This window comes from Sebastes fasciatus, chromosome 13, assembly GCF_043250625.1.
Source record: "Sebastes fasciatus isolate fSebFas1 chromosome 13, fSebFas1.pri, whole genome shotgun sequence".
Classification (NCBI taxonomy): Eukaryota; Metazoa; Chordata; class Actinopteri; order Perciformes; family Sebastidae; genus Sebastes; species Sebastes fasciatus.
Genome location: NC_133807.1, coordinates 3,307,809 through 3,331,265, shown reverse-complemented (window position 1 = coordinate 3,331,265; position 23,457 = coordinate 3,307,809). Strand labels below are relative to the sequence as shown.

Sequence of the window (23,457 nt, the reverse complement as noted above, 5' to 3'; positions counted from 1 at the left end):
GCCATTTTCAAAGGGCTCCCTTGACCTCTGACCTCCAGATCAGTGAATGTAAATGGATTCTATGGTTACCCATAGAAGAGTCTCCCCTTTACAGAAATGCACACTTTATGATAATCACATGCAGTTTGGGGCAAGTCATAGTCAAGTCAGCACACTGACACACTGACAGCTGTTGTTTGCCATGTTATGATTTGAGCATATTTTTTATGCTAAATGCAGTATATACATACATTTGCATAAAGCAGCCTATTTGTCCACTCCCATGTTGATAAGAGTATTAAATACTTGACAAATCTCCCTTTAAGGTACATTTTGAACAGATAAAATATGGGCGATTAATTTGCGATTAATTGCGATTAAGTATTGACAATCATGTGATTAATAGTGATTACAAATTTTAATAGATTGACAGCCCTAAAAAAATCACTATATTTCCTTGCTTACAGTATCGCAATATACCACAATATATTGAATCCTAACCCCTGTACACGTATGTATCCTATCGCCAGATTCTTGCCAACATACTACAGTCAGTTAAGCTTTTAATATAATTTGACAAGTAAGTACAGAAAGCAGTTGACCCGTCGTTTGAAGAGTAAGATGTGAAAGCTTTTGCATTATCAGATGAAATTTACTATTGTTTTCAATAGGAGACGATATTATCATCTTTGGTAGGGACATTCTTTATCCCCACATGTATGTCTCTTTTATCGATTGATGATCTGATTGTAGCTCAATGTCATTTAAGATATTTAAGACCTTTTTTTGATATTTGGATGAGGGATGTATTTATCTTTTGTCTTTATTTATCACTATTATTACAATTGTTTTTGATATATGTACATGCATGTGGTCACTGAAACTGCTATTTATATATTTACTTTTACTTTTCTCTTTTTACTACTATATGATGTATGATTGTTTACCTGCCTACGTGCAGCCTATTGTTCCCTCCCCAATTTTTCCAGCCTATGTTGAATCAGTTCCCAACTAGGGGGAGGCTGTTTAAGAGGATGTGAGTCTCAGATCTGTTTGACTCTGATGAAGATGCAGTTGGCATCGAAACGTTAGTCTTTAAATAAAGTTTACTGCCTTAAATCCGTGTGCTCCAGTGTGCTTTGGAACTGCTCTCTGAAGTCTCTCCTCATTCCAATGTTTATGTGTAGGTATACAGTTTAATATACTGTGTGTGTGTGTGTGTGTGTGTGTGCGCGCGCGCGTGCGCGTTTAGGTGGTCCCTGTGAGTCTAGCGGAAGTCTACCTGCTGCAGCTCAACATGCGGTTTCCCACCCAGTCGTCTTTCCAGAGAGTTCTGCCACTGCTCAACGTTACCGTGGCGTCGCTGCACCCGCTGACCGACCAGCAGGTACACACCATCACTGTGTCTGTGTGAGCGTGTGTGTGTGTGTGTGCGTGTGTTTGTGTGTGTATTACAATACAAAAGGTTTGACCTTTTCCTCCAGCGCCATCAGGCCGTTAAAGTTTTTATTTTGTTTATGACCAAATCCCTGCATCAGCCTCAGATGTACTTGATGTTTATCGCTAATTAGCAAATGCTAAAACACTAAACATAACATAAGCATGTCAGCATGCTAACGTTAGCATTCAGCTCAAAGCACTGCTGTGCCTAAGTAGAGCCTCACAGAGCTGCTAGCATGACTGTAGACTTTTGGTCATGTTGAAGCTGGTCCGACTCTAAAGCCCCAGACACACCAGGAACATCAGGAGCTCGTGGCGGCTGCGTGAGACACGCGTCGGGCGTTCACACCAGCTGCATTTCAGCTGTGTTTCTGCTGCTGCAGCTGCTGTTGTCAGCAATTTCTTTCTACATAGTTTCCCTTTTAATGACCATTTCATTTCATTATAAATATAATTTATATTTATTTTAGACCAAGAAAGGTTAAGAAACGTGTGGTAATTTGTAAATAATAGTAATAATCCACAATTAAAACTCCGTACTGTATTTATTCATGGAGCTCTCTAAGTCACTGCATGTTCTAAAACATTGTCCGGCACATATTTCAGAATAAAAGCCTCGTGTTAACAAATGAAGGAATTCTGTCCATAGAAAAAACGCTTGAGGGCTTTTATTTTTAAACGAAAGCAGGAAGTGTTGATTTAAAAATAAGTCTTTACTTTTTTTCATCTCCATAACATTTTCTACAGATAGACATCAAAACTATAGTAATTTTGCTGATATGATGTTAATATACAGTCAATAGATCACCTTCACTATCTGTTGCTGCTATGAGACGCACGCAGCACGCATCAAAAATAGGCGAGACCTCTATTCTTTAGAAGAGACGCAGCGTGTGACGCTGCTCTAACCTGTTAACACGGATGCAGAAATAAAAAACAACAGGTAACGCAGTCGCTAAGCGCTCCTGACGTTACTGGTGTGTCCCAGGCTTTAGTCTTGTTGGCATATCTCTGACATATCGAAGATGACATATGAATATGAAATGCGACTGTTCCTCTCCTCCTCCAGCTGTTTGAGGTGGTGAACGCGAGCGCTGTGACCGGAGGAACGCTGCACTGGGGGGAGTTTGTGCACCGTCTGGAGCAGCTCTCCTCTTTCCTGCTGCGGCAGAGCGACGGCAGCCGGATGCTAAACCACGCCTCCTTTAGGGAGTGGCTGATGTGGAGAGAGGAGGGTCAGGACGACAGGTTCCTCTGTGACCCCAGGTATGCTGACGGACGATGAGAGAGTGAGAGCGGGAAAAAGACGGCGGAAGAAAAAGAGTATGTTTTTTCACTGAGCTGTATGTTTGTCTCCAGGAGCGGCCACACTCTCCTGGCCTTCTGGCTCTGCAGACAGGAAGGAAAGTTGAACCGACAAGAGACACTAGAGCTGGGACATCATATCCTGAAGGCTCACATCTACAAGGTTAGCACGCACAAACACACACACACACACACACACAGTCTTCAAATGACTCACTATAGAGCGGGGGTCTCCAACACGTCGCTCGCGAGCGACAAGTGGCTCGCGACCTGTTTCTGATTCGCTCGCCAAAGGTTCAAAGAATATGTCAAAAATTGGGATAAGACAAAGTCACTCGGTAAACCTAAATTTCTATCCAATCCAATTCACAGACTGATTATTTGCCAATCAGCAGTCAATTAAACGAGTTACGCTGCTGCCAAGTTTGGTTAGGTCAGTGACGCCGTAACATTAGGAGATGTTAGCAGGCTAGCAAGCACACACTTTACTTATTTTTATGCTAAAGTTATGTATTATAAGATAATGTTACTTATTTTATGCTAACGCTGCTTATTTTAAGATAACTTTCCTTATTTTAAAGCAGAATTTACGTATTTGTATGATAACTTTACGTATTGTGAGATAACGTGCTTATTTTTATGCTAACGTGACGTATTATAAGATAATGTTGTTTATTTTTATGCTAACGTTACTTATTTCAAGATGTTACTTGTTTTTATGCTAACATTACTTATTCTTATGTTTACGTTACTTATTTTAAGATAACGTTACGTATTTTATTCTGACGTTACGTGTTTTAAGATAATGTTGTTTATTTTTTTGCTAACGCTACTTATATCAAGATAACGTTACTTATTTTAATGCTGAAGTTATTTATTTTTATGCTTACGGTATATTATAAAATAATCTATCAAGGTGTTGTAAAGAAAATTGTGAGGTGCCACACACTAATTTACCTTTACAACAGCAATTTTTCAAATTGCAAGATTTCCAGCAAGTTGCTTGATGTATTGATACAGAAAATGGTCATATATCTATATATATCTATATATACCCGTCTATTTCCTGTCTAAATAATTGTTTCTGTCATCTATTGTCGTCTCCAGGGTCTGAGTAGGAAGCTCGGGGTTTCCTCCTCAGTTCTGCAGGGGCTGTGGCTGTCCTACAGCACGGAGAGCCTGAGCCCTGCTCTCTCATCACTACGCAACCTCTACACCCCCAACATCAAGGTAACATTTTGCACACACACACATCCACACACTTGTGAATACAGGTGGACTGTAACTTTGCCTCCTACCTGTCCAGGTGAGCAGGTTGCTGATTATGGGCGGGGCCGATGTGGATTCCCGTAGTGACGTCCTCAACAACGCCCCCCTGCTGTGTGTCCACTCTCACCTGGGCCACAGTGATGCTGTGGCACTGCTGCTCGACCTTGGAGCTCAGGTAAAAAGGTTTTCAGTCTCTGTGCAACACGTTGACATTTTATGGTAAAAATTGTACACGGTTGTAATTGGAAGATTGTGCCAATTCACTGCATCCAAACTTGTGGCTTCTGTTTTGTTTTTCAAGGTGGATGCTCGGTCACATGATGGGTTGACTGCACTAGGATTCGCTGCTGCAGCTGGACATCTGGGGATTGTCACCATGCTGAGTCAGCACACAGCTAAGGTAGCACTCTACATGTCTGCCAGCTGGATTCTGTGGCTCTCAAGATGTAAAGCCACTATGTGCAGAATTTGCCAAACGTATGCTTTGGTGCCATCCACGGCTCGAGCTTGAGCGGGGCCAAAAAAAATAATGATTTTGGGACGAATTTGGGACAAGTGTTGAAAGAAAAATACATGTTATATTAGAATGAACGGTGCTGAAAATGATTGCCAACATGCTGCGCTTCTCCCCATGACAAGTACTTCTTGTCCAGCAGCTCTTCCAACTTTAAGACGCGCTAGCTAGCAGGGCCGGTTCTAACTTTTTGTGGGCCCTATGCTATCTTGTTTTTTGACACATAAAAAAAATGTTGTAATTTTAATTTCGCTGCAATGTTAACATCAAAATCAAAACAAACATGCAAATTATAAATTAAAAAAAATAATAAAATGACTTTTTTAAAGGGACTATTTGTAACTTTCAGAAATGCTTCTTAACAGCGACACCTGTGGCCGTGAAATCAACGAAAGTCAGCGTTGGGCTCGCGCTTGCTCGCTCTCAATATACCTGAACGAGCATCACTCAAAACAGTGAGGCGACACACGTCAGCTAAAAGCACAATATCACTCTATATTTCAGCTGCTTGGCAGTAATGTTAGCTGACCAGATGAAGGTCTCTCCATGATTTAGATCTGATCCTAGTGTTGGCTTTTCCTGCCTAAGTGCAGGCTGAAGCAGCGGGGCTCTGCAGCGTGTCTCCCTGCTCTCTCCGCCCGCAGCCGGAGAGAGGAGACACCGGCACCCTGTCGGTAACGAGAGGGTAACGTTACTAGCTAAGGAGCTCCGTCACTTCACAAGGCACGGGAAACCTCTGTTGGTCTGGAGGAGCTGCAGCATTTTTTTTCTGCACAAACTTCACTAGATATTCTCAGAGCTAAACTAACTCTTCTGCAGTGAGGAGTGAGCGCGCGTTCACGTCTAGAGGTGGAGCGAGCTGAGAACATGTGCGCTCTCTGAGCGAAGGCAGGCAGGCAGAGTTGGAGAGGCAGCGGCCACACGCGAACGCGCATATGTGAGCGCGCATGTGTGACGACCCGCTACATTTATGCGCGTACAAAGTTACAAATAGTCCCTTTAAATAAAAAAATATATATTTTGGATAAATTATAAATTTATAAATAGAAATAAACCACTTTTGATGTTCAATTTAATTTAAAGGTCACTTTGAATGATTAACTAAAGATAATGCAGAAAAACAAAGATATGGGCTGTCCTCATTCATTTCGGGACGGTTCCGGTAGGATGGTGATGACCCGGTGCCATCCAGTGGTCGTATCGAGAATGGGGCTGTCTCCAACAGCTTTTCTTCATTCTTTTTTTTATATCTATATCAAGAGATCAGTTAGCAGAGATATGGACATTTCTTAGGACAATTACACACTTTAAACACCCATTACCACCTACCCCCATATCTCCATAAACAAATAATAATACAAACAATAATAAGACATAGTGTTCAAATACAGATGAACAGGTTCGCCAGCAAACACATAATGACAAATAAATAAAGAAAATAAAAAAAGAAATTACAGGTGAATACCTATTGTAGACTTTTGTAAGTGTCCTGAGAGTCTAAATACGACTTGTTCATAACTTGCTGTGTTGGACAAGAGTTCAATCCGAACGATGAAGGGGCGACTGATTTCCATTGTCTACAAAATAGAAAAATAGCAGCAAGCACGTCTCTTAAGAACAGTATCGGGTGCCAGGTAGTGGTAAGAACAGAAGAAACAAATCACCAGCACTCACAGATAAAGAGTCTTTTTTGGTTTATTCTGGGCAATCATCATCAGATATAGCTCAAGCATTGGATATGTGAGTTTATGTAGTGTGTGAGTGTGTGTGTGTGTGTGTGTGTGTGTGTGTGTGTGTGTGTGTGTGTGTGTGTGTGTGTGTGTGTGTGTGTGTCGGAAACTGCCTCTAAGTCTCTGTCTCCCCGTGTACTCAGGTGGGTCATGTCGACAGCTCAGGTCGGTGTGTGTTGGTGCACGCGGCTCAGCGGGGGCACCTCGAGGTGCTGCGCTTCCTGCTGAGGCTTGCGGACTGGAGCTGCACTTCCTGTTGCGGCCAGAGGGGGGCGAGCAGGTGCCAGGCGGTGCAGCAGGCTCTGATAGCAGCTGCCAGCATGGGCCACACAGAGGTCAGCTACACACACACACACACTTCTATAACACTGTGTGTCACTGAGTCATGACGTTGTATTTATGATATGTTTGTAACATTTGTTATTGTGTCGTGTGTGTGTGTGTGTGTGTGCGTGTGTGTGTGTCTGCGTGTGTGTGTGTGTGTGTGTGTGTGTGCGTGTGTGTGTGTGTGTGTGTGTGTGTGTGTGTGTAGACCGTGTCATACCTCCTGGATCTTCCAGAGGAAGACGAGGAAGAGGAGGAGAGACCTGAGATCAACACACCTGACAGTCTGTGGGGAGAGACAGGTACTACAACAAGTGTTCATACTGCAGGAATACTACTCTACTAGTCATTACAACTAATAATTCTCCACCGCAGCTGTTTTGATACTTCAAGACTATAATATAATATAATAATAATACTGCAGTAATACTACTGATTTGATCAGATGTTTTACTAATTCACTAATCTATCAGTATTTTTTTTTTTTTTTTTTTAAACAATATATTTATTGAACACAAAGAATAGAACACAATCAATAGACAGCAATACACATTAATTCCCCCCCCCCCAACATAAGATAATTGTATGAAAAAACTTAGCATATATGATAACAAAATAACAATAGTCACAATTGTGACAAAATTAAACTAAAAAAAGGAGAAAGTAAAAAAATAATAGAAAAAGAAGAAAGAATGTATATATATACATATATGTATACATACACAAAGTTATATGTTATGTTACATATAATGTGCATTTTTTGTGACACAATACAGGTGACTTACATCATCCAGGTTGAATGGATCACCTTTGTCATTCAGAGTACCAACAACTAGTAACTAAGAGGGACTTTCAGTCAATAGCTGCTGTGCTACATGTGACTGACCTCTAGTGGAGGAAACTGAGCACTACAGCTACAAACGCCCTTAACACAACATCCTCAGTTCACCAGGGTTCAGACCAGAATGAGCGATTTGTGGATTGGTCTTACAGAAATTGAAAAAAAATAATCAAACATCTCATTTGAGAATAATGAAATGTCTCAATGTGTCCAAATCTAGTGGTCTAAATTAGGAAAGTAAGTCATCCTTTATTATTCTGTAGTCTATCCGTACTTCTCATACTGCAACATATTACGGACGAGTACATTTTCCACATCTTCTCACAACATTGTTCTTCTCAAAAAAACACTTTTTTAGAATGACAACCCACTCAAGTTAACTGCACCCCATCGACTCCTTTATTTGTGGAACCTCAAATTTTTTTTTTTACAATATATGCTATTACTGTTTTCTATAGGGATGCACCGATACCACTTTTTTCAGACCGAGTACAAGTACTTACATTTGGGTACTCGCGGATACCGAGAACCGATACGAGTACTTCTCTGTGCAAAAAGACCCTCGTTAACAGCCAGCTGGAGGGTGTGAGCGACTCACGGCAGGCTGGGGAGTCCCGCATACGAGGCGGTGCGCCACGACCGGCTCTAGGTCGGCTTGGAAAGGCTGGAGGTGGAGCATATGCGTGTGCGATAGGACCCGAAAGATGGTGACGAGAGGTTAATGTCACGCTGCCGTAAAGTGGTATCGGTGCCGTTGTATCAGAGCGATCAGCACAGTATCGGACCCGATACCCGATACTGGTATCGATACCGGTGCATCCCTACTGTTTTTTAAACTAACTTAGGGAATTCTTTTTCTATTGTGGTTGAAATTACATCTACCTTAAATCCTACAGAATAGGGATGTCAAGATACCAGAAATTTAGTAGTCGATACCAATATCAGTGAAATTCCACGATTCTCGATACCAATTCGATACCATGGTAAAAAATCAAAAGTAAAACAATAAATCCCATGTTCTTCAACATCTACTCCTTTATTACCGTTTGCATACTGGTGTTTGTCAGGAAGTTAAACAGGTCATAATTCCCTCTCTATTATGTATTTCATATTGCTTGAATATTGCTTCATTCAAGTTTCTCACCAAAAACTTCATTTTACAAGATTACATTTGAACACATCATGATCAAGTTAGAATTTACCTTCACCGAATACTCATTTTAATGAATAGAGCCTGAACGCACCATAATGTAAAATCAATGGTACCTCCTGTGTTGAAATCGGCAGGACGAGCCGTAGCAGCCGGTAAGCAGCACAGTGCTGCACGGAGCTTACGGCTAACATTAACTAGCTCTCGTACCTGCCGATTTCAACACAGATTTGTTGTTCACATCGTAGCACTTTCTGGGAAAAAATAGTTCCCCTGGGAGCGTCGATAGTGAGTTTACTGCATCCCAAACACATTTTCTATCGTCGCTCGGACGACGGGATGCCGTTAGTCTCGAGCCCTGACAGTACCTACGATACCTGCGGTACTAGAAAAACTAGTACTATCACATTTTCAGATTTTTGACATCAACTTGATACTGAAGAATCTATTTTAAAAAGACCCTGTTTTGTAATATTTTTTCTCATGAGATAACAAAGTGGTTCCAAAACATTTTCATGTCAAGGACCCCTAAACTGACAGAAATTAGTCCCCCATTTGATAAAACTTTGTCCCAGGGTCCTCCATCTGAGGTTTTTGATTTTAAATGTGTTATTACAGAAAGTGTATGAAACCCATGAACAAAATAGTCCTACATTCTATCAATGTGTTACTTATGGATAGAATTATAGTGAAAATAAATGATTGCCTTCTTTTGCTGAGGATCCTGTGGAACCCCCTCAAGGACCTTAAGCGGTCCCCAGATCCCACTGAAAACCAACATATGTTTAACAGTGTGAATTGTTAGACTGTTTCTAGAAATGTATATGTACCTGTTTCCATCTGTCTCCCTCTCTGTGTCTCCTACAGCTCTGACAGCAGCAGCAGGAAGTGGCAGGCTGGCTGTCTGCAGGCTGTTGTTGGATCAGGGGGCTGCCGTTGACCAAGGCAACCGGCGGGGTATGGCTCCCCTCTTCAGTGCTGTGAGACGCGGCCACTGGCAGGTACGCTGGAAAACACACACACACACACACATAGAGTGAACACGTTTTTAGTTTGGTTCCAGCTCCAGAATTGTTGAGCGGCATCGGTCTCCGTTTGTGTCTCTGGGTCAGGTGGTGGAGCTCTTACTGAGTCACGGGGTGGAGGTGAACACGGTGGACCAGCAGGGTCGAACAGCTCTGATGACGGCAGCCTCAGAGGGACATATGACCACCGCCCAGCTGCTGCTGGATCATGGTAACAACCCGTTCATTGACAGTATTAACAACCACAGAAACAATAGGTGCAAGAGCTGCTCTATGTTTCTCTTCTCTCACAGAAATGTGTGTGTGTATATATACTGTATACCTAAATACAGTATATATATATATTCTATAGTTCTCCAACACGCTTGTGAAAATGCGGTAACGTGAACCACGGAGAGCTAAACCGTGGTACTGCCAGCGGCCGTCTGACTTCCGTTGCTCCTGAAGTAGTGTTATTATGGTAAGGATGGCCTCTGAGAGGTGAACGGCGTTACCACGGTTTTGCACTTGGCGGCTCACGTTACCGCAAACTTAGAAAGGGAGGAGTGAGCGGATGCCACCAAATCCTGCACACTGCCCCTTTAAATACCAGCTTTGATTTGAGAATTTATAGTATAAATGATTCTGTTGCTAATACAGACCTCAGCTCCCAACATGATCTTTGACCCTAACGTAACCTGAGATGAATCGCCTCTCTCTCTCTCTTCTTCCAGGAGCCTCTCTCGAGCAGACGGATAGGGAAGGGTTAACGCCGCTGAGCTGGGCGTGTCTGAAAGGCCAGCTCCCATTGGTCAGAGAGCTTGTGGAGCGAGGTGCGGCCACAACTCACGTTGACCGCAGTGGACGGACACCTCTGGATCTGGCTGCCTTCCGCGGTGACCCAGAAGTGGTGTGTAAAACAGTATTTACCATATTTTTAAAATGATGTGTCCCTCCCTGTGTCTTCCCTGTCCCACAGAGTCTGTGAAGGACAACGTAATGTGCTCATGTATCCGTATTCTGAGCTAAATGGGTATTTACTAGTTCTTCTTAGTAGTATTTATTGATAACAATCGTGAAGAAAGCTGGCGACATGACACCATCCCTTTTAGAAAATAAAATGAATATCAGAAGACTTTTTATATCAATAAAACGCTAAATCTTTCCCTTGTTTTAATGTGTTAGGTGCAGCATCTGGTGGATCACGGTGCGTCGGTGGAGCACGTGGATTGCAGCGGGATGCGTCCTCTGGACCGGGCGGTCGGCTGCAGAAACACCTCGACTGTCATCGCTCTGCTCAAAAAGGGAGCCAAGATAGGTAGAAACATGACTCAGCAATGCTATCCCATGATTCATATTGGGTTTTTTAAATTAGAGATACAGACAGGAAATGAGAGCAAGAGTAGGAGTTTAACATGCAAGAAAGGTCGCCCATCTGGAATCAAACAAGGAATGTCGCAGTCTTATAGGAAGGCCGTATGATTTTTTTAATATGTACAGTTTTATAAATGAGATCTACATTTTAACTGTACAGAAAAAAAAGAATGTTTTGTGTGCTCAAAGAAAAGATATATAATAACAAGACTAAAGGTGTGTTCGGACCAAACGCGAAGTGGATGTTTTGCGCGGTGCGATTACATACAAAGTCAACGCAAAGACCTGAACAGGAGCTAGTTCGCACCGGGCGATGCAGGTAGACGCGTCTGCGTGAGTGAAATGTTTCAACTTGAGCGAAAAATTCACGTGACACTTCTGTTTGTTGCTCGGAATGGATGGGCTGTCGGAACAATGGGCAGTCCCCCTGGAGGGTGCCTTTGCAGGTGAGAAATCAAGTTTAAGTAGGCTGGGTGTCCACAATTGCTTTAAAGGTCCCATGTCGTGCTCATTTTAAGGTACATACTTGTATTTTGTGTTTCTACTAGAACATGTTTACATGCTGTAATGTTTAAAAAAAAAGTTATTTTCCTCATATTGTCGGCCTGAATATACCTGTATTTACCCTCTGTCGAAACGCTCAGTTTTAGTGCATTTCAACGGAATTGCAACGGAACTGCGTTGCTAGGCAACAATTTGGGTCCATGTTTACTTCCTGTCAGCTGATGTCATTCACATCCACTGCAACAGGAAATAAACTGGGACACATTTAGAATGTTTATGTTTAAAACCGTGTAATGGTCTAAATATTGAATATTTGTGACATCACAAATGGACAGAAATCCTGACGGCTTGTTTCAAACGCACAATTTCTTTGTGTGTATTTCTCCGTATATTGAGCGTTTTGATAGTTAAACAGTATTTATAAAGCACTTAAACCTGCTTTATAATATAAAAGACCTGAAAATCTCACTTTTTACAATATGGGACCTTTAAAGCAAATGCATTGTAATACTCTACACGCACTGTAGCGCGACGCTTTCTATCGGTGCTAGGGGTGGCACTTGCCGATGATGATGGCCGCAGCTTGTTAGCGTGAGCCACCTCGCTGCTACGTTAGCACCACAGTAGCTGTTTGGCTAAGACATAGCTAACGATAATATCTCTAGAACTACATTTATGATCAAATTGACACACGTTTTAACGGTTGTAACGGTTATGGAAAGTGAAAGTTACATCTCCTCTCTCGTACAATTCCCGAGTCTCCGCCTCGCGACTACTTCACTCAGAGCAGCTGTCGATCACAGCTGCCAATATTTACGTCTCACCCCCTTTTTATAGCATCAAATAACTAATTAAAACCAAACTTATCAGAAAAATGAACACTTGAACATACATGATAGTAATAAGAACTACCTAATATGACAGAAACCATCTTTGGGAAAAATGTATATGACGTGTACTTTGACTTTTTAGTTTGGCCCACGTCCCATCCGCTAACATGGAGGGGGAGGGAGCTATGAGCTATACTGCAGCCAGGCACCCGGGGGCGATCTAGATGTTTCACTTCACTTTTGGGGAGCCGTCATGTCGTCCAAACCAATTACTTGTTGTTTTCCATCATACATGTTTTCAATGAAAGTGTTTAGAGTAATAGAGTAATCTCCTTCTAGAAGTATTAAAACGTGTGTGTGTGTGTGTGTGTGTGTGTGTGTGTGTAGGACCAGCGACCTGGGCCATGGCGACCTCTAAACCAGACATCCTAATGGTTCTGCTCAGTAAATTGATCCAAGAGGGAGACCTACTGTACAAGGTAACACACACAAGTACAAGCAAACCCAGTGGTGGAATGTACCTAAGTACATTTACTCAAGTACTGTACTTCAGTACTATTATGAGGTACTTGTACTTTACATGAGCATTTACATTTTATGTAACTTTATACTCTATAACTCCCCTCCATTTTGAAATCAAATATTGTACTTTTTACTCCACTACATTTATTTGACAGCTTTGACTAGTTACTTTGCATATTCAAATTATTAATAGAAAACATACAAAAATAAATCATCTAATAGATTATGATGTATTGTCACAGGTTAAGTTACCCAGCAGTATATAAAGTACTTGAACGTAGCTCCACTTTTACCAGCAACATTAAAGTGATGAACACATGCATCACTAATTATAACTCTTCTATAATTATGCCAACATTCTGCATGATGAGTACTTTTAATTTTGATACTTTAACTATATTTTGATGCTGATACTTTTATACTTTTACTTAAAACACACATTTATCAGATATTTTATTTTTATTTGTATTATTATTTATTTATTTTATTTTATTCTGTGTGTGTGTGTGTGTGTGTGTGTGTGTGTAATTGTAGCAAGGTAAAGTGAGGGAAGCTGCTCACTCCTATCAGTCAGCTCTGCAGAAGTTTCCGGGGGACGAGCTGAAGATGTTCAGACAGCTGAGAGTGTGTGTGCTCCTCAACATGTCTCGCTGCCACCGCAAGATGAACGTGAGTCTTTTTCTCTGCTATACACACACACATACGCATACATTGGAGAAACCTGTTGTAATTCATGGCTCTTTATTTATTTGTAACCCACAATGTGATATGTTTTTCATTTTACTTTGAAATTAATCTCATCTCCCACAATCCTCTGTCCTTCCGTCTTGATGTACCAGCATGAACTCTTTTTATTTTGCTTGCAGGATTTCCTCCTTGCTGAGGAGTTTGCCGCCAAGGCGCTAGAGCTGAAAGCTAAATCCTACGAAGCCTTTTATGCCCGAGCCCGCGCCAAACGTGGACGCAGGTAACCCAGTAGCACAAAGGCTAACCCAGTGACGTTAGTACAAAGGCTAACCCAGTAACATTAGTACAAAGTCTAACCCAGTAGTACAAAGGCTAACCCAGTAGCACGAAGGTTAACCCAGTAACGTTAGTACAAAGGCTAATCCAGTAGTACAAAAGCTAACCCAGTAGCACGAAGGTTAACCCAGTAACGTTAGTACAAAGGCTAATCCAGTAGTACAAAAGCTAACCCAGTAGCACGAAGGTTAACCCAGTAACGTTAGTACAAAGGCTAATCCAGTAGTACAAAAGCTAACCCAGTAGCACGAAGGTTAACCCAGTAACGTTAGTACAAAGGCTAATCCAGTAGTACAAAAGCTAACCCAGTAGCGCAAAGGCTAACCCAGTAACGTTAGCACAAAGGCTAACCCAGTAGCACAAAGGCTAACCCAGTAATGTTAGTACAAAGGCTAACCCAGTAGCACAAAGGCTAACCCAGTAATGTTAGTACAAAGGCTAACCCAGTAGCACAAAGGCTAACCCAGTAATGTTAGTACAAAGGCTAACCCAGTACCGTTAGCACAAAGGCTAACCCAGTAACACTAGCACAAAGGCTAACCCAGTAGTACAAAGGCTAACCCAGTAACATTAGCACAAAGGCTAACCCAGTAACACTAGCACAAAGGCTAACCCAGTAGTACAAAGGCTAACCCAGTAACGTTAGTACAAAGGCTAACCCAGTAGCACAAAGGCTAACCCAGTAACGTTAGTACAAAGGCTAACCCAGTAGCAGAAAGGCTAATCCAGTAACGTTAGCACAAAGGCTAACCCAGTAGCACAAAGCACACCCACTCTGCCGAAGAAGCCGATTCTAAATGAAATCGCAACAGATACTTTCGTGACGGCTATTCTGCCTGTGTTTATATAATTGTGCCATGTAACAGAGTTGTTTGTTTATTCTTGTATTAATAAAAAAGTTAAGAGAGCTTGTAGCGAACGTATCAAACTCGCCAATCTCCCAGCTGGAGATGTGTGCGAGTGGCGCCAGCCAGCTAACGTCACTTCAGCGCTCCTATTGGTGGTGCAAAAGCAAACAGAGAAAAAGCCCTTGAAGGTGTGTAGCTCTCGGGGGAGCTCCCCAGTGGGCAGTTCCTCTCAGGGAGTCCCTAAAACGGTTTGGTCAGAAAACAGCTCTAGTCATCTTCTGAAATGTTATTTCTCTCACCATTCAGACAGTTCCATGCAGCCCTGGAGGACCTGATCGAGGCCAGCCGCCTGTGCCCATCAAACCGGGAGATCCAGCGCCTGCTCTCCCGGGTCAAGGAAGAGTGTCGGCAGGTTGCACAACAACAAGACTCTTCCCCTCCTTCATCACATCCTGTTTATCAACAAAATGTGGCCATATCCGTCACTGAGGCCAGGTGCAGAGATTCAGGTTGTCTGCAGGTGCAGGACAGGGAGGGGCTTACTGAGGAAGAGGAGGAAGAGGAGGAAGAGGAGGAGGAGAAGAGTCGCAGAGAAGGAGATTCTGCTCCTCACTCCTCCTTCCACCCTCCACCTGTGGTTCAAAGCCTTGACACTCACTGCCACCCTGGGGTGCCATCCCCCTCCTCCCTTTCGCCCACTCACCTGTATCGTCGCCTCCCCAGCCCTACCCACTCTCCCTCCTCCTCTTCCCCCTGTCACTCTGCACCTTCTCCATTCTCCTCCTACCACCATTTCAGCTCTCCACAGCGACCCAGCCCAATATCGGAAAGTATGCCTGCATTGTCAGGAAGTGGAGGTCTGCACCACCAACCACAGTCCATCTCAGCCCTCCACCACTCGGACCAGAACCTAGGACTGCAGCAGCAGCAGCACCACCACCACATGTCCAATCAGAGATCTTTCCAAAAGCAGAACCCTGTTCATGGCCAGTGGCTCCAAGCAGCCAAAGTCCAGATTGTCAGAACCAGTCAGCCCAGTTCCTCGGCCCACTCCAGCATGATTTTGGGAAGTTCTGCTTACTCCCAGTTTGGCCAACTGCCACAAGAACTGGCCGAGTTGGGGGAAGGCATTTGCCCGAGCCCCCTAGATATCAGGCCTAGCCTGCAGGTCCAGGCTGGTCTGAGCTCCGGATCATATCCACTAGATGATGTAGATGTTGACTTTGTTTGCCAGGCAAGACCTGCATCTGCCTATGGGAGAGAAGGAGGAGGGGAGAGGGCAGGGGTAAGTCTGTTTGGCCAGGCCCGTCAGTTCAGTCGCAACCAATCTAAAGCAGCCTACTACCCCATGGAGGTTACTGAGGCGACATTGGGGCCTCCTGATAGCCTTCCACCATTGCACGATTACCAATACCACCATCAGGGGGGACTACGACGCCCACTCAGTGCCCACCCAAACTCCTCCCCCGCTCCTCCCCCGAGGCCACTTGTCCACTCCCAGAGTATCAGCGTCCGTTTCTCCACCAGCAGCGTCAGTCTCGCTGGTGGGCAGCCCGCCAATCACGGCCCAGGCTTCAGGACCTCAGCCTCCGCCCAGCACATGGATTTGCCTTCAGATCTGGCCTCTGTGGGAGGGGTTACTGGTTACCATGATGACCTCTTTTTGATCTCCTCTCCCAATTCAGAAATATGCATGGTAGGAGGCGGGACTTATCCTGGAGAGGCAGGCCGTTCTTCTAGGAACACTCCATTTATGGGCGTTGTCGACAGGACCGCGAGGGTGCACCAGCAGTATCAACAACAAGCTCCTTCCAGTTCTGCGTCCTGTCTCAGCCCTTCTCGCTCTTGGGCCGTGTCTTCAGTGGACACGGTCATCACCTCGCCTAACAAAACCCCCACCAGTCAAGGAGGCTTTGGTCAACCCCAGCCATCCTCCATTGCCTACCACAACCGCAGCAACAACAACGCCCACTTGGACAACCAGCTCGACTACTATCCTCAGGGTGAAGGCGTAGCGCACGTTGCCAGTCAGAATCCCTCCTACCTGGATGTGAAGCTGGCTCGAACGCTACCGGTGATCCACAGCTGCTCAGACAGACACAGTGACAGACAGACAGGCCCTACCTCACCTGTCAAACCAAAAAGACCCTTTGTAGAGTCAAATGTATAGAGAAAGGCTTAAATGTTAAGTCGGAGATGAGGGAGGAGGGTTAATAAAGAGTGGTTAAAAAGAAATGAGTGCACTCATATATTCCAATACTTACCGGAGCTATGGAATTATTAAGGCTGGGCTATGCTTGAAATGAACGAGTTCGTACGACATGTAGTCCGTATGACATTCAGAGGGGCAAGGCGCAATAAACGTTCAAATGGGAGTAACAGCACACACACTCCGGTGTATGGTTGCACTTGGTTGTATGCACTCATACACACGAAAAGTGATTGAAGTCGTGTGAAGAAAAAAGAGAGCTTGAGAGAGAAGTTAAAATCCTGCCTACTTTTTCACTTCCGTACCAACCCTGTCTCCAAAAAATTGCGTTTCCATACAGCGAAACTACATTGTGAATTAGGTAGGGCTGCCCCCTCTTAGTCGACTAATCGGACGTTTTGGTCTGATTTCTTTAGTCGATTAGTCCGTTTTTATGCTTTTTTTTTTTTTTAAAGTTATTTTTTTGGGGGCATTTTCCATTTTTATTCCGCGGTCAGGACCAAGCCTTGATACATGGACGCCCGCTCTACCAACTGAGCTAACCAGGCGCCCCGTTTTTATGCTTTTTTCATGCTGAATGAATTATTTCCAAGAAACTTATGAGCACATTTCTGGTAAACACCAGATTTAAAGTGTTGCTTTTGTGTGAGTGTTAGTGGAGAAACTCGGTTTCACAAATCTGTCGAAAGAGTGTTAGTGGACTAATAATTTCTTTGGTCAAGGACAGCCCTAGAATTACATTTCGAGGGAAACGTTTTTCTGTGCGAATGAAGTTTTGTTTTTGACGTATCACAAATACGTTTGTAATGATAGTCCACGGAAGTCCACGTAGGGTGGTGGGCGGGTCAAACAAGTGGTACAAGTTGTAGGAGACAGGGTTGGAGCTGGCCAATAGCTGTGTGAAGTGTCCGTGCTTGCCGGATTCTCGGTTTCAGAAAGACAAGCACTTCCTTTGTTCAGAAGAGATGGGGGGAAAGTAGAAGTTAAACATACTGTATATGTTTGATGTGGAACATATTGCCTGTTAGAGGTTAGGTCTGTCAATTAACCAGCCAGGGACAAAGAAAAGAAGCAAGGACGAAGGGAATGAGGGAAGGACTAGAGAGCATGACACAGCTCCTGCCATTACAAAGCACAATGAGGAAGAGGAAGATTTTGGGGGAAATCAGGAATTAAACACAAAAAAAGACATCAGGTAGCACTAAAAAAATCTTTCCTTCCCTCCCTGTTCATCTCCGGCTAACAGTACATTTAACAACTGAACGCCCACAATGCACTGCTCTAGAGTTTTCCTGCCAAGTTCACATACGCGACTCTAGACGGTGACATTTAGTCAGACAAGTAGAGACACAAAAACATCGCTATCACCTTTGTCTGCTGCTTACGCCTTTAAGATTTTCATTTCAAGTTTGAAACGCTTACATAATACGACTGGAAACCTGGATACAGTCACTGCAGGATCCACACCTGTGCCACCAAGGTGCTGGTCAGTGACTCGATCCCAAGCCATAGTTTGAGAAACTAGGATGATGCTGTCATTTAATAAGCACTGGCTTGCTGTATATATATAACAAAAATGACTGATATTTATCTTTTTTAAGTTATATCTGTATTAAACTGTATAAATATTGTTTCTCTTAAAACTGTATATTCCTTTTGGATTGTCTTTATATGTTTATTTTGAGGGGTTGGAAACCTTCTTTTCAAAGAAACAAAAAAAAAAGAAGAGCAAAGTCAGTTCAGCTTTGCTCAGTTTTGGGGTTGACATTTTGTTCCTGCTTGTGTATGATGGCATCGATCTACAGTGGACATCCTGTAAAAATGCCTTTTTAAACTTATAGAATTTTTTGCTTCAGGTAGAGTTATTTTTGTTGTTTTCTATGAAGGTCTTTTGTATTATGTAGTCCTAAAGGTCCTAATTTATGCAAACCACAAGGATCCCAACTGATGCACCAAGAGCCCCTTACGGTCGTTGCCATGGAGTGCTTACATGCCCCATGAGCTGGCGATTGGTTCTTTCTACCGTCAGTAACCCAATAAAAGCCAACTGACCTTGTTAAACCCCTCCCCCCAAAAACAGTGATTGTCCAATCAGAGCTGCATAGCCTGTCAAATTCTGGATTTTTCCGTCATGTTGTAGTGGTGCTTGAGCTGAAGTAAAATCGATAAAATCATTTAAAGAGTTTAGAGGGTGGTGTACTTTTTTCCTTTCCAAAACCACAAGTGTAAGGAATGGATTTAACAGAGTGGTTATTGGCTAACGTGAGTAGCATGCCTGGCTAACTAATACTACTACTAGAGTAGTAATCAAGTTATCCTAGGCCAAGGATCATTTTATTAACTGACAACTACATTAGTTTTTGGGGTTAAAACTAAACCAAATGTTTGCCTTGTTTTTGAGCACAATATCATGTATGTAGCCATGAATTGTATATTTAAGATCCCTTTCACAAGATTCTCGTTATAAACCGATTTGGCTGGTAAGATTAAAAAGTCAGAGGGAGTTCGGGTTTTCACCCGAGTCATGGAGCTAATGTCGATTAAGGCCCTTTCAGACATAACGGCACCACTGCACTCTGAAACCCATCGTTTCCAATGGCTTGTGCCATGCTACGACAGCTTTTCGCTCCATTGAGCAAAGTACTCGAATAGGTTGAAGATATAAAGAGAACTGGATACAGCGTTGGAGGCTCCCGTTCGTTCCTATGAGAGTTGCTCAGTGGTGCATGAAGCCTAAATGGCTCGACTGCCGAGTGATAAAGTACCCGGAACTTCTAGCGATCTTCCGCATCCATTGGACCCATAGAGCAGGAGCAGTAGCGTTTCTTTTAACCTCGCCTCTCACGGTCTGGGGCTCATTCACGTGAACGGAGGAAGGGAAATAACTCTAGATTGGGCTATTGGTGCACTTTACAACTTTTAGGACTTAATGATTTAAATAAGGGCTATTCAAGTGTTCGTACTGGAAAGTTGATTTACATTAAAAAAAAAATGATCTGCCAAGTTACAGACGTCTCTTTCCCAATGTAAGTCTGTATTTTTGTGGCCCAATGGCATCTCTTAACGGACACTCAAGTTGTAATTTCGATGTTTGGCCAAAACGAAAATTTGCCTCAAACCCCGACCCTTCCTTGGGGCTTGCGCTGTGAAAAACTAATCTTGTGTGTGTCTGAATTCCCCGAACTGTATAAGACAAGTTTACGCTCCAATTGAGACCTCTGGAGGAAAGCTTTGCCTTGGAAACACGTTTCTAACCAAGTAGGCATATCAGGTGTGCTAGCGTGGTAGCATGGGACAGATGCATCATCGTTGCTGGCAACAACAAAATGTAGTCCCGCTAGAAGTTTTGAAAACTCCCTATTTTTCTCTGTAGCCTACGCCGCGACTTCCCCGAGCACTAAGTCAGATGTGTGCTGAACCCAGTGGCAAGCGCAGTTCAAATTGCATTGTGTCTGAAAGGGCCTATAGCTAGCTACAGCTCATAAAACCGGCCAAAGTTCTCATTTCAGATGGCAAAAGCAACGGTTGTCGGACAGAAATAAGAAACCTGCTTTTATCTCCCTCTTTCGGATATCAAGGACCCATTGTTTCAAAAATTACAAATGACTGACAGGCATAACGACAGTAACAAGGGGAGGGGTTTAGCTAACGGCTAGTTTTCCAGAGGGGGTGTGACTAACAGATGGGATTCAGGAAGTGGGACTAAGCTTTCATTTTGTTTTTTATGTATTTTATGCACATGAATGCCTGTTTCTTTGTACATTTCTTTTTATGTTTCTAATGAATCAACAGCTTGGTTTCAGAGTTGCTGATGAAATCTATGACCTCTGACAGTTTCTGTGACCACTGCCCTTATTTCTCTCAAGCTGTGAGAAGATGTGGTAATATTTCATTACTCAAGCCGTTTCATAGTAGTTCCGCTGGGTATGGTATCTAATAGAGAGCCAAAGTCCCTCCTCTTCCAGGTGGACCACCATGGGACCTTATTACGGTAGTCGACGGCGAGACACGAATATTTTCTTGATCCCATTTGAATTGCGCCATGAATCACACGTATGATGTTTGTCAATTTAAAACATAATTTTGCAAGTCAAGAAGTTTGTCGTAGCTAGCTAGCTGATTTAGCTATGTGCCATGCACAAATCTAAAGTTCTCTTACCTGATGTGTTTTATCCAGCGACTCCTGGTCTTTTTATCAGCCGGGAAGAGAAAGAACAAGCGAGACCCGTTGCTGGTGTGAGTTCATCCCAGCAGGAAACACACGGGCATCGTAGCTTCAGCGAGAGAGACGTCACTTACGTGACTTTTGGGTGTGTCGTCTTTCTAATTACGTATTTTCACAGTCTGATACTTCAACAGTTTTACAACAAACTGCGACTTTCTTGACTTGCAAAATTATCTTTTTAATTGACAAACGTCATATGTGTGATTCTTGGCGCAATTCAAATGGGATCAAAAAAATAGTCGTCTCTCGGCGTTGACTACCGTCCATATCTTTTCGGAAATAAGGTCCCATGAGGTCCATCGGAAAGGACTTTCGCCTCTCTATTTTGGCCAGCTAGAGATGAAGTACATTATTAGCAAGTTGATTGGATGTTCGAGACTTGTTCAAAATTTGAAGTGATAAAGCGTGGAAACAGCTCGTCTTAGTGCATCAGTGTTGCTTTAAATCCTCGATAAGCCAGATGACAGCCGTGTTGTCTGTCAATAAAACAATGTGTTGTGCTGTACATGTGGGATGTAACCCCCCGACCTGCTTAGGGGTCCCGAGCCCCGAGTTTGAAACACCACAAGTAATCGAGCGTTACACAAACAGGGAACAGTGTGTGTTCCCTGTTTGTGGGTTTACTGTGAGCTTTTTCACTGTGTGTAAGATAAAGTTCATATTTAAAACCTGGGATGGTTACAAGAATAAGAAGAACATCATTATAAAAACATTTAAAACAACATGAATGTGTCAGCTCGTGAACATTACAAAGAGGAATAAAGCTGAATGAAAGACAGATGTGTAAGTCTATTTCCCTCCCTCTCTTTCTCTCTCTCTCTCTCTCTCTCTCTCTCTCATTCTGGGCGTTTCTACCATAGGAGTATGGGGGCTGACCCTACAGAGGATACTCTCACATCATCTTTTGTGGTCGTGCACTAATTGGAAATACAGCTTAACGCTGCATTACTTATTTATCCACCACTTGTGGACAGTGGAACAAGCTGTTAACAAAATATTAATATACTATCACCTCATAAAGTCGCCTAGTTCCACATCCAGCAGACATAAAGCAACATTAGCATTCATTTGGAGTCGTGTCTCTGGCCAACTGACAAATGTAAGTCCAATATCCACTCTCCTTCTAGCTTCGTTTTGGCAGTGGTGGAAGAAGTACTGTACATTGATCCTTTACCTAAAGGTCCCATATTGTAAAAAGTGAGATTTTCATGTCTTTTATATTATATAGCAGGTTTAAGTGATATATAAATACTGTGAAAGTATCAAAACGCTCAATCCACAGAGAAATATACACAGCCCGTATGCAGAAACTGAGCGTTTGAAACAAGCTGTCAGGATTTCTGTACATTTGTGATGTCACAAATCTACAATATTTAGACAGTTTCACAGTTTTAAATGTAAACATTCTAAATGTGTCCCAGTTTATTTCCTGTTGCAGTTTATGTGAATGACATAAGCTGACAGGAAGTAAACATGGACCCAAGCTGTTTCCTAGCGACGCAATTCCATTGCCATTCCATTGAAATGCACTAAAACAGAGCATTTCTGACAGAGGGTGAATACAGGTATATTCAAACAGACAATATGAGAAAAATAATGTGTTATTTGAACATTACAGCATGTAAACATGTTCTAGTAGAAACTCAAAATACAAGTATGAACCTGAAGATGAGCATGATATGTCCCCTTTAAGTAAAAGTAGTAATAATGTAGTGTAAAAACACTGTACTTAAGTCTTACAGAATTATATTGAGCCCCTAGCTGAGAAAATAATTTTGCGTTCTCTCGCCTGCGGGGCATTCAAACGTAGCAATTTATTGTGTTCTAATTGCTTTTAAATAATTACCAACACTTGATGCAGCTTTAAAGGGATAGTTCGGGTGTTTTGAAGTGGGGTTGTATGAGGCACTTATCCATATAACTTAGATGACGCTTGGCCTGGCCCCAGCTTGGAGAAACAGACTGGAGTACCAACATCTAAGCAAAGCAGTCCAGTGCTGTGGACGGGGATGGCAGAAAAAAATTTATTTAGCCACCTAAAAGAAAGGCTCACCTTAAAAAAAACAATGTCCGTATAAGTGTACGCTATAATTAGAATATTATCTTGCCGTCAGACAGCCCTTACCTTCTCCTTTCTGATGGGGAACTGAACTGAAAGTGATGCTCTCTCTAAAGCCAGCAGGCTCAGATGACAAAACACTACAGATACGTTTCACTTTCAGTTCAGTTCGCCATCGGAAAATATTCTAAATAAAGCGTACACTTAAACGGATGTTGATTTTTTTAGGTGAGCTTTTCTTTTAGGTGGCTAAAATATGTTTTTCTGCCGTCCCCGTCCACAGCACTGTATCGCTTTGCTCTGGTGT

At 42.9% G+C, this 23,457-nt stretch overlaps 1 protein-coding gene across 5 annotated transcripts in view; it reads left to right on the top strand.

The window, feature by feature from the left end:
- tanc2a (tetratricopeptide repeat, ankyrin repeat and coiled-coil containing 2a) overlaps positions 1-17,046 on the top strand; it is a 66,036-nt gene extending 48,990 nt beyond the window's left edge. For all 5 annotated transcript variants that reach the window (XM_074657233.1, XM_074657232.1, XM_074657231.1 and 2 more), the window contains 16 exons: positions 1,232-1,366; positions 2,489-2,685; positions 2,779-2,887; positions 3,832-3,954; positions 4,031-4,168; positions 4,295-4,393; positions 6,381-6,572; positions 6,770-6,863; positions 9,420-9,553; positions 9,665-9,788; positions 10,291-10,466; positions 10,742-10,874; positions 12,652-12,743; positions 13,321-13,455; positions 13,653-13,753; positions 14,964-17,046. In XM_074657233.1, the coding sequence (XP_074513334.1) occupies positions 1,232-1,366; positions 2,489-2,685; positions 2,779-2,887; positions 3,832-3,954; positions 4,031-4,168; positions 4,295-4,393; positions 6,381-6,572; positions 6,770-6,863; positions 9,420-9,553; positions 9,665-9,788; positions 10,291-10,466; positions 10,742-10,874; positions 12,652-12,743; positions 13,321-13,455; positions 13,653-13,753; positions 14,964-16,827 (3,846 nt within the window). In that variant the 3' untranslated portion in view covers positions 16,828-17,046. The remainder of the gene's footprint in view (positions 1-1,231; positions 1,367-2,488; positions 2,686-2,778; positions 2,888-3,831; positions 3,955-4,030; positions 4,169-4,294; positions 4,394-6,380; positions 6,573-6,769; positions 6,864-9,419; positions 9,554-9,664; positions 9,789-10,290; positions 10,467-10,741; positions 10,875-12,651; positions 12,744-13,320; positions 13,456-13,652; positions 13,754-14,963) is intronic.
- Positions 17,047-23,457: the final 6,411 nt, after the last annotated feature.